At 34.9% G+C, this 16,720-nt stretch overlaps 1 protein-coding gene across 6 annotated transcripts in view; it reads right to left on the minus strand.

The window, feature by feature from the left end:
* The window catches only part of trio (trio Rho guanine nucleotide exchange factor), a 1,041,517-nt gene that overhangs the window by 629,326 nt on the left and 395,471 nt on the right, over window positions 1-16,720 (minus strand). For all 6 annotated transcript variants that reach the window (XM_081765424.1, XM_081765422.1, XM_081765425.1 and 3 more), the window contains exon 5: window positions 18-131. In XM_081765424.1, the coding sequence (XP_081621550.1) occupies window positions 18-131 (114 nt within the window). The remainder of the gene's footprint in view (window positions 1-17; window positions 132-16,720) is intronic.

Genomic DNA, 16,720 nt, shown 5'->3' on the forward strand with positions numbered 1-16,720 from the left:
GAAAGCAATGTTCTTACTAGTCTCATATCTATCCACTGGGAATGGTCGTAATGCAGCGTTCCTTCAAGATCCGATGTCAGCTGAGAAGAATCAATTATTTTTGGCAATGCTTCCAGGTTGATCATGCTTGTCTGCAAGTAAAAAAACATCATTTAAAATACTATAATAGAAAGCATACTAACGTTACTCACAAAGTCAATAAAATATACATAATAAACAAATTTTAAAGTCAACACTGTTATTCATATATAAGAAAAGAACTATAAGAAACTCCTCATAATTATACAAAAAGATATTGCCGATTTCCTTTTAATATGTAATTTATAATACATCAAGTGCAACAATAACATTTAAATTTTCGTCATATGGGAAATTAATCTTAGTTCTAGATATATTTTGTCATGCTAATACTAATCTTAAACTTCGTACTATAAATATATTAAGTCAAATGCTGGATGTTTAACTTCTCCTTCGCGCGCACTACTCAAAATCAGCCTCCTTAAACGTGAAATATTGTCTTAGGGATGTATAAGACTCGATACCTTTCTGGATATGAATAGCCAAACGTCTCAGGAGCCAATATTTAGACGAAAGACGATACTAACAGGTCTTTTAAAACATTTCCCACGAGAAACTTTGTATGCTTTTATGCGCTTTTCATTCTCTCTCTCTCTCTCTCTCTCTCATATATATATATATATATATATATATATATATATATATATATATATATATATATATATATATATATATATATATATATATATATATATATATATATAAAGAGAGAGACAGAATCTTTATGACTTATAAAAGCCACTTTTTAAGGTCGGCTTCTGAATTTAATAGCGTTTCTGAAAGACGAAGCACAACAGTTTGTGAGAAATGAAAAAAATCTGGTCTGGTTTATTTTTATCTGGTTGATGTTGTAAACACTAGATGTTAGTTTAGACTCTGAAAAGATATCGATTATTCTTTCAATGGGTTTTCTCCTCATTCAATGAAATTCTCTCCCACATGACACATCTATAGGCACCCTCTTGTTTTCAAACCAGCCCTTCAAACTTTTGTTCACATGTAAAGTGTCATCAGTAAGCATAGGTATCAAAGCATAATAGATGTTTTGAATATATGTAGCTCGTTGAATTTTATGGTGCTTACACCGTTGTCTACTTCCTCTTTCGATCAGTTCCACAGTATTTTCACGACAAGAAATTAGAAACTTGTAAATATACAAATGATACTCCTAAAATTCGCAAATAATGTTAATGTTCATATTCGTCAACAAATATTTTGTCCCCACGATAAAACTAGTTGTTTATATGCATTTTAGTATGCTTAACATGAATCTGTCATCATCATTTCTGTCATAAGTTTTTCTTTTCTTTTTTTTTTAACACGTAATAACTTTCGAAATAATATAAATACTTCCTGTATGCGTAGATCTTGTCTGTGAAAGTAGAATTCATGAGCATACACTGAACAGAAAAGAAAATTAAAGCGGCCAAGAGTAGTATCAGTCTTGATACCAAAAGCTGATTTCATTTTTGAATACCAGAAGTGATAGAAGCCAATATTTTGAACAGATTGTATTATTTTAATAACTTGGCAAAACTAGCATTATTTGATCTCCTATCACTCAGATTATTGCTAATTTATTTAGCTCTAATTCTATCCTTATTAGGAGACTCTATTGAACACTTAAACATCTCCTCGCACAATTACAGCACTTTCATCGATCAACCACACTGGTTGATTATTAATAGTACTAGTACTGAGAAATACAGCCTGATTCTTTATTTCTTATTTCACGCAACGTTTTCAATCAACCATATTTATTGCACTTTTTATAACAAAATATTCCACATCAATCAAATCTTCTCTGCCAAAATTAACGCTACAACAAAAACACAGTTTTTTTTTTCTAGTTTTCAATCATTAGAGGACTCCTGTCATTTCTGGGATTTTTACCCAAATGAGTCACTATCATACAAACCACTGGGCAAATATCATTTATTCTACTTACTATGATATTACACTAGTATTATATATGAATCCTTTATCATAAATCACTATATATATATATATATATATATATATAGTGGTGCTATTCGGCTGGTTCGCTAGAACCGATTGTTAAAATATTTCCAGTTCGCAGAACCGTTTGTTATACCCAGACATGACAGTAAACTTTACCCTGTTATACCCAAAATCAGTAAATTTTAGTTTAAGTATATTTGTTTTTAGAAATCCTTACAGCTACAAGGTTAAACATTGATCTCTCAGAAGAAGGTATAAGCGTTTATTTCTTAATCTCAAATATCAAGAATGAGAACTAGGATCACATGAGTGTAGTGGTAATGGTTATTTACATTTGAAACGCATATATATTATTATTAGAGACCGGATGTTTAGGCACTAAAAACCTGGAAAATAGGCAGGCAAATAGGCACTAAAAATTTAAAAAATAGGCAGTAAAATAGGCACTAAAATGTAACTCGAAATAATGAAGATAAATACTCAATATAATTAAAAACTAGATTCAAGTCATAGATAATGTTCACAGAATATAGAAACATAAGTTACTTCTTTGTTAATATCTTCTTTTATTGTATATATAAAAAAGAAGCTTGTTATGTATTCCATAAATACTGGGAGAACCGGAAAGATGTGCACATACGTCAAGAGGTGATTCATAACATCAAAAGAAGACAAATAGTCCTTTTGCTTGTTGTCGAATTCCACGTCGTGTCGGAGTGACAAGGGGGCGAACTTAGAATCCAAAATCAAATCCTGACAATTGGAACGAGACATAAAGGTGTTCACATACTTCGGGAGGTGATTCGTGACATTCAAGAGAACTTTTTGTCTTCTTTTCATGTCACGAATCACCTCTCGAAGTATGCGCACATCTTTCGGTTTCGTTCCAATTGTCAGGATTCGATTTTCGATTCCAAGTTGGCACTCTGTCACTTGTACGTGACACGGAATATGAAAACAATACACGAGGACTGTTTGTCTACTTTTGATATCACTAATCACTTCCCGAAGTATGTGCACATCTTTGAAGTTCACTCTGTATTGCAACGTACCACGTGCTTGTGTTTACAAACACCTAATGTACACATATATATGTGTGTATTATTTATGTTATATAAATTACATTTTTCCAATGAAGGCTTAATTTGAAGAAAATGCATAGAATAGGCAACATTAGGCACTAAAGCAATTATTTAGGCAGTAAACGTCGAAATAGGCAAAATAGGCAAAATAAAATTGGCTTAAATTGAAACTATAACCCTCCATATAAACTTTAAAACGTTGTTTTTGATCATATCTTTAATATTAAAGAATAGGCATTTTGCCTAACATCCGGTCTCTAATTATTATCAACAATTGTTGATCTGCTCCTGAATTAAGATCTTTTCAATATTTTTTAACAAGCATCTACCTTGGATAAGTTCTTTCCAAGATATTCGCAGTGCTACCTATTTTCGTCCTACCACCGTGTATTCGGATGTTGTGTAGGTCTCTACTTGTCATTTGTAGTATTCAATAAAAAACAATTTGCTTTTCTCTACCTTCTATGTTTTATTTAAGAGAGCTATATCCACCTACCTACCTATCCATCTACTCTCTCTCTCTCACACTCACTCTCTCTCTCTCTCTCTCTCTCTCTCTATGATATATATATATATATATATATATATATATATATATATATATATATATATTGAAATAGTGTTCATCTGAAGTTTGACAGTAAGAAGACAAAATGGTGAAAAATAACTTATTTTGAATATTTTGTTTTCTATTTTTGCTTGGATTGGAAAATGGAATAGGAATTGGAAAATGAGGTGTTTTTTTACGTCAAAAAATTCGAAATTCTGGGCAAAATTTCTTCTGCTAAATTACTGCACAACCTTAAGCAATACATGAGTAAAACTTTTTTTTTTTTTTTTTGTCATTTGTTGATGATACATTTAATTTGATGCTGTTACAGCATTTATGTTGAAAAAATGAACAAAACACTCCCTGAACTTTGGTTTTCATCGGTTAAGAGATTAGGGGTCAACATTCAATATATAAGGAATTCCTCACGTAAGAGCAAGACTTGAGATACTAAATGAAATGAATGAAAAGTGAAACGAAATTTTAGTTTAATGACCCACGGGTAAGACCTTTAGGCGAAAGGAGATGGATGATTTATGAAAATGAATGACTGTGAAAATATATTTCTTAAGCTGTCCCACCACAAATCGAAGGCGAAACCACGAGCAATACAAGTGCACGTGCCAGTTACTAGAGCAACGTGAAGAACTACTTAACATACTTGTAATTTAGATAAAACTATGAATGATTTTCTTTGGAAATATCACACTATTATCTTTAATTTTAACAGAGGACGACATATTTAGCCTCGAACTTCTACATTATGATTTCGAATGACAAGAACAAATACCATTCCATGTTATTAGGAGTTTTTTTAATATCTTAAGTGGTACTTTTCTCTCTCAAATTTCCATATATTGTTTTTGCGCCTTGAACACGTATTATTATTATTATTATTATTATTATTATTATTATTATTATTATTATTATTATTATTATTACTTGAATTAAAAGAACTCGTATGGCATTTCATACGATAAAGAAAGATTTCATGCCTAAGCTTTTGTGCCTAGTACTGCTGAAATAAAATGATTATAATAAGTTTTAAAAAAGCGAGGACAAATTATAGTAGATGATAAATGGAATTGATATTGGCATTTAGTTCTTGTTCCCCATTTGTCCTAATAAATCGAAACGCGCTCTTGCTTGGAGTAACAAAATGTTCGTTTTTTTTTTTTTAACAAGACTTTTTAAGTTGATGAATATTTTGCATGTCACAGTATGCGTGGGTCCAATAAATTTGCACCTTAATTTTCTACTCCTTCTGACATGGTGTGCTACTGTATATTAGAAGCGATCGGGACGTCCATATTAATCATGCTTATTGATCCTGATCTTTTGGAAGAAGCTGAGTCTTAGCGAATTTAGCATCCTAACAACGGAAGCTTTCTGTAAGTGAGAACCCATCGGAATACACAAACAGCGGGGCTGCAAACGAAGGGAGGGGGAATGAAGCCGCAGGATATGGTTGTAAATTAACTGACAGCGTGCTTTGTAAGCAAAATTACATTAATGCAGTGTTTCTGGTAAACAATATATATGGAGTTTTCCCCACCAGTTCATCTGAATACCTATTCAGTCAAAGTTTCTGAATTTTGTAATCCTAACTGTTGTTCATGCATTGTTTGTCGGTACTTTCAAACTGATGTGCCTGACCGCTAAATGTTGTATATTATTAGTATTACAATTATAAGCAAGACCAAGTCCATGGTAATGTGATCGACTTCCACTTTCAAGGCAAATATTTCTCTTAATTTTTCTACACATCGTAGATATAATCCTTCAAGATACGTTAACAACACATTCCAAATTATCTTCTATCAACACAAGTATATTTTCAAGTAAACTTAATGTATATCGAATTCTACTTGTCTTATCATATGGATCATGTTGTGATATAGAATAACTGGTTAGCATGTTATGAGGGGATGGGCTTTTTACAAGGAAGTAACGTATTATCTGATGAGAGTTACTATGAAAGATTGTGAGAGATTTTGATCTACATTCTGAGTTGATATTTATCCTGACCCTAATTATTTTTATTCATTATTTCCGCATCAGTTCATCTGAATAATTATTTAATGTTCTTGAATTCTGTAATTTGAACTAATGTGATGGTGTAATAGTAACTTGAAGTCAGAAGACAATAGATGTAAGAAGTATCCATATACTAAAAGAAGTATTTGTACAGATCAGGAGTTGTGGGAGTAAGAGTGTGGATATATCGTCTATATCTGTAATCTTTTGAGCGCACTCATTTTTCGTGAATTTTATGAACTAACTCGTTCTAAAAAACGTGAGCATAAATAATCTCGAAATATACGTGAGTTTGAACGTAAAACCATGTTCAATTTTACGCGGGGCCACAATCAATGCGGCGTACTACAGCAGCCTCCTCCGGACCAAAGTCAAAGAGGCTTTGAGAAGAAAACAGCCACAGATGGTGAAGGATGGCGTCATCATCCTGCATGACCGCGTCCTCATACGGCCACAACAACGGTCACAGCTATCACCCAACTTGGTTGGGAGATCTTAGACCATTCCCCGTACAGCCTCAATCTGTCGCCTTGCGACTTCCATCTTTTCGGTCCCCTCAAGGAGCACTTCGGAAGACAAAAATTCCACACCGGCGAAACGTTATGGTTATGAAAGCCACGGAATCCAATCGTCGGCTGAGCGATGGCACAAGTGTGTGATATCAGACAACGACTATTGATTTAACCAATATTGTAGTACTTTTTCCTCTGGAAATGACGTACCTGGGGCTGTTAATTCATTCGCATAACCTAATATTTGTGGTGTCGTACTCGTATAGAGCTCGAACCTCTGAACATCCACACAGAAAGCTAGCGCGTTAGTCTGAGGTGGAGATTTATGTTATATTCGACGTGCCTACTTTTAGGTAAAACTTTTATTCTTTCTTTAATTTTACCATGTGGAACACAAAAATTCAGGATTTCAAAAACGTCAGGCTACTGATTTTGCTAGGAATTTACATTTTATACACATGTTTAATCAAAGGAATGAAGTTATTATTTAAAATACGTAAGAAGTTGTTTTCAAAATATTCTTACCAGGCTAAGTTATCAAATTTTAAATGGAAGTCATGAAAGAGACAAAATACAATTAACGAACTTCTCTCTTCTCTGCCGGAGAAATACTTACAAACCTGAGATTAATGGCAATGAATCCGAATATTCAATACAAATCTAATTTTACTATACTGCTTACTTATCACGTATTTATTTATTTTCTACATAGGTACGTAAGCACTGCCAATAAACTTGAGTATGTATCTTTTGTGGAATAATTTTTAATGTGGTAGTCGTTTATCATATCAAGTATCGTGAGCAACAATAACATCTGCTATGAAACATCGCTAGAAAGAATTCTCTATTCTCATTTTCCACTTATTATCATTGTGTTTTTAAATCTTAATCCCAACTAGAGTATTGTTCAGTTATTTTCATTTCTGTGTTCAATTCCACATTGACAAATATCCTGATTTTCCACTATGGTATCTCGTCCCCAACTACATTACCCATCACACTGAAATACTGAACCTAACAACAACTAAATGAACTGTTTTCATACATCTTCTTCAGAGCCTGTATCATAGAGCCGTTCAAAGACTCTCGAAATACCCCTGAACGTTATACAGTACCGCAAAACATCGTGGGAAAAAAGCTATTTGGGCCAATTCTAATTCCTCCCCTGGTAAGATTCCGTAATAAGAATAGACTTAGCGGCGCCGCCCCAGATGGGGACATACTTCGTAGTTTGTTGACATTTGTCAGACCTAAACGTCTACGGAAAATAAAGATACGAGCATGACGAGAAGTTCCTGTGAGTACAAGAAAGGAACTGATGTCGTCCCCCGTTATGAAAGGAACTGATAATACCATTCCCAAAACACACTTTTGTTCAGTTTTCCCTACTCGAAAAGCCCTATAAATAGAAAGTCTTACAGCAAAACAGAACTGAAATAAGCTATTCTTGTCCTCTATATTAATATGATCACCTTTTGTTTCAAAGCGAAAGGTTTATTCACACACAAAGCATACACGGTTACACAATACAAAGCATATTCACTCTGGTATCAAAATCTACTTCCCTTTGACATTTTACTATTAAAAAAAAGATCTTAAATTTGTCAAATTCACACACTGTACATAGTATAAAGTTTATACTAATAAACCTACCATGTTTTCTTTATGGGAATACGGGACACTTTAGATCCCCTTCCAACCAAACTCTCCAACACAATCCAATAAACTGTACCTCTGGTTATGTATAACAGTATAATAGGCCGCGGTGGTTCAGTGGTATAGCGTTCACTTCTGGTGCATGGAGTCCTTGGTTCGATCCCAGCTCACTTCAAGTGAGCTTTAGTGGAAAAACACCGTGTGCGTGGGTTTCTCGTGGTTCTCCCGTTTCCTCCCACTTTCTTCATTCCACCATTTCATTCATTTCTCATCATCACCGTCTCCTTTAGCCTAGCCGACATTTATTTTTTCAACGGGTCTAGGAAAATTCGGTGTAGGAAAATTCGGTGTAAGAAAACTCGGAGTACAGAAAAGTCGGGGTACGGAAAACTCGGTGTGGGGAAATTTTGGTGTACGGTAGATTCGGTGTAATACATATTGAATATTACCACTTACAACAATTTACGACATTTCATATTGTGAAAACGAAAACCATATAATGTAACGAATAAAATGTTATTACCTATTTCAAGAAAAGCAAATTTATTTTTCTGCCTTGAGTCCAATATCTCTTGCATGTCTTTTGCTGGATATTACTATAAACTACTTTTCATCACACAATGAAGCTGACATTTTTGTCAGAAATAAAACAATTACAAGTTCAGAGAATAGTTATAGGAACAACTAAAAGCACCTTTCCTATATAGTACATCATAGAACATATACAAGGTGATTCTTTTAAAACTCATGGATTTCATTTGGGTCTAGAATTTCTAACTGAAGTCCGATTTTCATGCGGTTTATGGCAAATGATCAAGGAACGTTGGAAGATTTATGGAACTATGCTTACTGGTTTAAATTCATTTGGGGTAATATCGGCCACGCCTTTAGAAAAGCAGCAAATATTCGCCACTGTACCGAATTGGAATTAGGTGAGGTGCGGTGTGGAAATTTGAGTTTCTTAGTTAGATGGCAACCTCGCGACGGCCAATAAGAAACAGGAAACTGGGCCGTTGTATTGAGAATTATGCTGTGCTACTGTACCAATATGATCAGGACACAGTTGCAATAATGTACTCTTTGGAACAAAGTGATTTTATCGTTAAAAAGATTTTGGAGACCGGGATCTGTTGTTGCTACGCAAAGGGTAGTTACACGCAACTTTGCCTTACGTTCTGTCCCAAACAGGAATATAATATGGTCGCTAGTGAATAAATTGCAGGAAACGGGATCGCTTCGGAGTAAGGCAGGGAAGCATCGGACCTCGCTGGCGGATGTTGTGGAAGATGTCAGTTACCGACTCTTTTAAGTCACCCAAGAAATCCCTCTGTCATTTGTAGCGAGAAACCGGCTATTCAACATGTGATTTATGTGTGTTACCACTAACACTTAATTTTGGGAGGCGTGGTGGCTCAATGGTAGAGCGTTCACCTCCGATGCTTGGGGTCCCTGGTTCGATCCCAGATCGCGCCGTGTGGACTTTGTGGTGGACACACACCGTGCTCTTGGGTTTTCTCGGGGTTCTCACGTTTCCTCCCATTTTCTTCATTCCATCATTTCACTCAATTCTCATCATCACCGACTCCTTTAGCCTAACCGGCATATCCGTGGGACGTAAAACTTAAAGATTTCATTTCATTTAACTAACACTTAATTTGTATTCTTCAATTTCGCTTCAAATATCCAATATTTCATTCGAACTGTAACGTACAATGGCGAATATTTGCTGTTTTTCTTACGGCCTGCTCGATATTACTCCGGATGAATTTAAACCAGTAAACATAATCCCATAAATCTCCCATCCTTCCTTGATGATTTGTAATAAACCGCAAGTAAACCGGACTTCAGTTAGAAATTCTAGAGCCAAATGAATCCGTGAGTTTTGAACATCTGCATATACATATGTAAGATGCAAAAAATATATTGATCAAGAAAGTCTTAGTGGAAAGGGCAATATAAAGCAGGATGGTTTTATCAGATAACAGTTGTACAAATAGTTGAATTCTCCTCCAATCAGACACTTTAGTGTCATCTCTGAATGAATATAAATATAGGCCTAAATCATTACATGCACTTCTGTTTCTTATTTAATTTATACTAAACATTGTTTACTCATTGTTCATTATCCTAGTAAAATGATATTTTGCTTTGTGGAACATAATGAGGTGCCATCCAAAACAGTATCAGAAATACCAACTCCTGACTATAAATAAAACTTACCATTGGAAAATCATTTTAAAAAAAGCACACACTGTACTGCTCCAAGGAGATAATAATAATAATAATAATAATAATAATAATAATAATAATAATAATAATAATAATAATAATAATAATAATAATATATCGTATGGAATTAAGAATCACACTTTCATCTACATTTTCCATTAATACAGATACTTATCTTTGTACATTATTTCTTACATACCTACGTAGTATAGGTTAAAAACAAAATAATTTAGATATAAATGTTATTATGTAGTTATTGTATATTTATTTCAATATGTTTTAAATTAGAGTAGCTTGGTTACAGTTCAAATTTTGTACTAATAATTTTGTATTTATGCTATACTTTATTGTTAAATCTTTTTATAAATATTATTTAGATTTTAAAAAATTCTTATATATATATATATATATACATATAAGGGCTATAGCCCTCCTTCCCTTGACCCTCAGGTATATACTGGATAAAATGGACTTCAATCCTGTTTTACACTGGATAAAGCGGCAAACTATGGCTTAGCCCCTCCCTTGATCATATCCTGGATCCGCCACTGTATATATATATATAACTCAGTCATATTGAAATCTGAGGGGGACATTCTCCCTTGCCCCGGCTCCTCCCTATATCACGCTCGAGTTTGAAACATCAAAACTTCTTTAAACCTGATTTAGTTCCATCTCAACATTTTCCTCCACCATAGGACTGGTACAGAACGATTGACATTTGTTTTGTTCTTTGGTTTATTGCCTTTGAGCCACTCACCCTCCTGCAGAGTTATCCACCCCCTCCTGCTTCCTGTGTGCTTCCAAGGTCTTCACGAAAAGGCAAGGTTCCTCTGTTCTTCACGGGGTGAGGAGAGTGGGGAAGCTTGACCATACCAGAGGGGGAGATGGATTTCACTTTGCTGATCACAGACGGAAAACGAATGACATAATAATTTTGAATAAAGTACTTCGCTCCTTTCGTGTTTATGAATATACGAATTAAATAATTATGTTTCTTGTGCTTGAACTTTACAAATGAAGACTACTTCTGTGGTGGTCTTGATCAAAATTCATGAATTTACTTCTATTTTCACGTTTGTAATGTTCGAAAAATTGACAACTTTAGGATAATAATAATAGCAGAAATAAACAATAAATTAGCAAAATGTATCAAGACCACCCTTCATTCAACCTTCAACTTGCTCTCCTCAAATTTTGATGAAGATTGGTTGTGTGAATTGGCTTCAAGGATGAAAGGAGATAACCTCTATTTCGCATTTTACAGAGAGGGGTGATACAGACTCTTCAGTCCTTTAACCACAGGATGTCAGAGACGTTCCAATACTACTAAAGTTTGATTGCATTACTGAACGCGGTATGTTTAATTTAGCTTCTCTTTTACGAAGTAATTTAGTTGGAAACCTCGCAATTGACCGCGCGACAGTGGCAAGTGTCCTCGCGTGTCTTCTTACGTCTACTCGCGACTTGTCCTTGACATGTCCTGAAGTAAATGCACGCTTCTTTCAATCAAGTAGAGTTGCTTTATGAGGTGAGTCCTTGCAAAAGTGATCTTCAAACGCAGCCATTATCTGTATCACTGTTCTTCTTGTATATGGCTGTTCGTGCACCCATATAAATGCTACCAATCGTTCCTCAACGCTATAAATACAACCCCTCACATCACCCATAGCTTCAAAACTGGAATGTTTCGCGTAACCTTGAACGCAGGATATCAGATAGTATTGTCTGTGATTATGAGAACAGTGTTACCAATATCACAACTTAACTTACACCAATATTATTGTCAGTGATATTCAAACCTAGGGGTACAGAGACTTTTCGGACATTCTGTATCCTTCGTATTATTTAGAACTAAACTACGAGGCGCGTTCGGAAAATAACCTCCGATTGCTCACGGTGCGTAAAGTAGTGGGAACAGCGCTATCATCTTTGCACAGACGTGCGCGGCCGGTAGATCAGTCTGCATCCAGCCGTGGTAGAGTGAAGGTTGCCTGATCACTAGTTCCACTTTTGTAGCCTCTCAAAATGTGTGCTATAATAATAATAATAATAATAATAATAATAATAATAATAATAATAATAATAATAATAATAATAATAATAACCCGCAAAGTGCAAGATGCGAGTTGCTATACGTTTTCTTACAGCAAAACAATATTCGGCAGCATTGGGTACTTTGTGCCGTGTATGGACCAAGTGTGATGAGTTGTTCGTGAATGGGTTCGTTCATTTAAAAGTGGACGAACAAACGTTCATGACGAGGGAAGGAGTGGCAAGATATCAGTGGCCACTAATGAATTAGCTACGAAAATTGATGGAAACGTTCGTGAAAATCGACGTTTCACAATCTCAGAGCTTTCTGATGAATTTCCACAAATTTCCAGGACTGTGTTATATGACATAGTGACAAAGAGGTTAGGCTACAAGAAGTACTGTGGCTCAAGGCACAGGCGGGAGATTTTTATGCTGATGGAATTTTGAAGCTAGTGCAGAGATATGATAAAAGCTTGAATGTTTATGGAAACTATGTTTAAAAATAGAGCAAAGTAGCAGTTTTCAGACGTATATAATAATTTCTTCCTATTTACTTTGGTGTTTCTTTTTTACCCAATCGGAGGTTACTTTCTAACCGGCCCTCATTCAACATAACAAACGTATCCCAATCTTATATTTTGTTTGTTTTCTTAGCTCATACGAATTAGATGTAATTTCCTGGAGAGTTTATTTAGTTTTATTTTATAAAGCCGAAACCAAGAACTACATGAAAAGTGATAATCAGCGTTCTTAATTTTCCTATCTGAACCTTCAAAATGACAAAGTGAGAGCGTAGATGGTTTGGAATTTTCTTCGAGGTCTAACGGTATGACAAAGAGACATATGAAATCAATAAATCGAGTTGTCAAAGATAGATAAAGCATTCCTCTTACGTCAAGAAACGGAATGCGAAGACGATCTCAGCATGCAAATCACACTTTTTTCTGTGTGTGGGAGGAGAGGGAGTCCGCCTTAAGCTGGCACAGGAAATGTTCTTCTTTTAATATCATCGAAGAAAGCTTTCTCTCGTTCCAGTCGCCTAGTCTATATCCAGGGCTTCCAAAGATCGTATAAATTTTGAAAATAACGGACCCAGTTCAGTCGCCCAACCTTCTGTGAAAGGCCTTGGAACTCTCCCAACAAACTTCCTCGAAACAGCTCTCTGTTCCTCATCTCTTGCTGAGCAGTGACATGGGTATCATCGCACTAACGTAACGTGAGGGAATAGTAGGAGACAACTCCAGTGAAATCTTCAGCAAACACATTCTGACAGTTGAAGCGGGAAACAATGTGGGAAATTACAACACTTGAAACTGCTGCGTAATATTCCGTATCGCATTAGAAAAGTAAGCATTATTACGCACATACCAAAGTTACACAAACAAGAAGTTCAACCATTACTCTTAAATTCTGAAAGTTTATGTTTTAAACTATTCTACAGCCACATAACTGCTTATTTTCAGTTTTTTCCTTTTTTTGTTTGTTTTGTTTCAATTATTATATCATGAATATTCAATTATTATATTATGAAGATCTAAGTTCTAACAAGGTACATTGTTTCTCTCTATTTTTTTTAAAAAAGTTTAACGTCTCACGTTTATGTTTCGAGCTAAAGATGGTGATGATGATAATGAAGGAAGTGATGGAATTAAGAAAGTGGGAGGAAACCGGAAAACTTCGAGAACCCCTCCCACACATGTGTTTGTTCAGCACAAACCTCACTTAGCAATATTTGTTTTCCCCAAAGGTTGTAAGCCATCAACGTTATACTTTCAGTTACGGATACAAGCATTTAGAAAGGAATATGAATATTCAGATCTTCTGAATGGAACTGCATGTCATTCTCACTGCTCTCTGTATAATTCGTGTTCCATACGTACGGGTACAATGCCTATTGTATTCCAATTTTATTCGCTCAAGTTTTTTTTTTTTTTTAATTCTTTCATGCATAAATGCTATTTTTTATTAACTGCACTTTCTTTGGGTCTTTTTTTCTATTAATTACCTACAATTACAACGATAATGTATATTTCGTATGTACTTCTAAGTATCATTTCCATTTACGGGCAAAAGTGTTGTTTAAAAGCCACAAGCTATTAAGAAGAAGAAGAACAAAGTATATAAAGAAATAATTTTAATATTTTGTATTATATCGATATTTTTCTTATTTTCGTTGCTATGACAACTTGTTTATCTGGTTGATATGGTAATGTAGAACGAAGAACCATATTGTTAGAATTGGATGTATATTATTTTAATGTGGCAAATACGGTATATGTTGAAAAATCTACGTATCCAAAAGTGCATAACTGTGGTGTAATTCATTGTAATCTCGTGGACTTTATAAATATTCAAAGTATATTTGAATCAGGGAATGTAACGAAAGTAAATAACGTTACATATTTATATGGTGCCGAAACCGTGAGATTAGTCAGAAGCTTTAGTAAACTATCTCAACATCACGGATTACATTTTACTTCGTAATAAAAGAAAAATATATCGAAGAACTAAAATGAATACCAGTACAGGAGTTGAAGGTGTCAATATCCCAGCAATTGAGACTTCAACGGATGTGACTGATCTTTTACGACAGCTGGGACAGCAGATGAATTCCATGGCACAGCAGATGGATTCCAAATTGGATACCAGATTGGAACAAGTAACACAAAGCTTGGATTGCAGATTGGAACAAGTATCACAAAATTTCCAACTAACCCAACAAATAGGACAGCAGATGGATTCTAAATTGGAGCAAGTAACGCAGCAGATAAATACCAAACTGGAAATAACTGACAATAGGATAGAGCAAATTATCCATAGTTTTGCAGTGGTGAGAAGTACCGCTGATGTAGTAGAAACGCAAGTCAATGAACATACAAATCAAATTCGGAGACTGCAAGAAGAGGTACTGACCATCAAAGAGAAAATCAGTACTAGAAAGTGTAATCCTGATCCTGCCCTCAACGTAGTGTATGAGGAACATAGAACTGAATCAAGACCAGGGTTTGCCCAAGTGGACCCAGCCCGAAAAAAACCACCGGGTTTTTTCGGGTTGGACCCACCTGAAAAAACCCAGCTTAAAACCCGCCTGGGTTTTTGAGCTTTTTGTTAATATATTATTGCTACAATTAAGTTGATCACATTGAAAGTGATTTTTATCAAATTTTGGACTTTCCTCGGGCGAATTAAATGCTTTCACGTTAACGTATACAACAACATTCTACATAAGACCTTTATAAAGTTCTGAATGCACTGAATAAATGAAAAAATCTTACCTTAGCTTGAGATAATTATACAACAAATTAATGTATTGATTATGCTTATAGCCTATTTGAAAAAATGCAATTTTATGTTTTAGAAAATACTTTCCGTAAATAGTGTGCTCGCCGACTCGGCTATACCGAGAGACTTTATCTCTCATAGGGGACACCGGGGCACATTGTCACAATTTTCACGTTTTATTTTCTTGTGATGCTCGTCTAAGGCCGAAAATTATAATTTTTAGTATACACATACTTTATTATCTTGTGCATAACATATATTTCTCTGTCCAATGTAACTCGCTCTGAACTGGACTTATGTACTATGTTTTATGATCAATACAGTTGTGACAATGTACCCTATATGCGGGGTAAGTTGTCACAATATACGGGGCAAATTGTCACATGTTATTCTTGTGGCACTTTCCAGAAATTGGTAGATATTATTAATGCAACTATTACTAAAGCAAAAAGACTGTAAATGTTACCAGCATTAAATACTTAGCGTCTGAAAGAGAATCAAAACATAATTAAATGAAAGGGGAAACTATATTAGTTAAATAGGTAAAAAAATAGGGGGACCTTATGATTGTTGAATCAATATTGAACCACTCTTAAAACTGTCATATATGCCTTGGGCTCCATAGCTTATATTTTCTCAACCTAAAAGATTTATTGTTACATCAAGCTTTGTAGGAAAACCAAAACGGCCATGAAAACAGAACTAACTCTAGCTAAGGAATCAAAACTACAAACTGAAAAGTCATAACAAAATGACGAAATTATCAAGTCATAGCCTACTTCTCCAATAAGCCAACACAAAATTAACCAATTGCAATTTAAGTTGTTTCTGATTGTAGTTTATGAATTGCAAAGAATTCCTCTGGTAGGACTATTGTATAGCTAGAAGAGGAGTAAATATTATTACGAAGTTTAGTTGCGTTTTATTAGTACGCACCGCAAACTAGTTTGAAAATGTTTATCCTTTTGCTTCTACAAAGTACCATACCTGGAGGTCATCGTCAGAGTCACAGTCAATACACACGTAAAACAAGTTCTGCTTCCCTCAGTTTTCGTAGGCCGATTCCGTACATCGAATGCACTGAATCCACTTCTCGCTACATGTACTCGTACTGTATGGATCGCCATAAACTGAACACAATGTATCGTCGTCCTCGTAAGGAAGAATCGTAATCTTCTTTGGACCTTCGTTGACATTGTTTATAGGTGCAAAACTGTTTCCTTGGGGAGTTCTTATAGCAAGATCACCATGTCTTCAGAAATACCGGATACCAGTCTGGGTCAGCAATGGCTTTT

The sequence above is a fragment of the Thermobia domestica genome, chromosome 7 (genome assembly GCF_964235325.1).
Source record: "Thermobia domestica chromosome 7, izTheDome1.hap1.1, whole genome shotgun sequence".
NCBI classification, from domain to species: Eukaryota; Metazoa; Arthropoda; class Insecta; order Zygentoma; family Lepismatidae; genus Thermobia; species Thermobia domestica.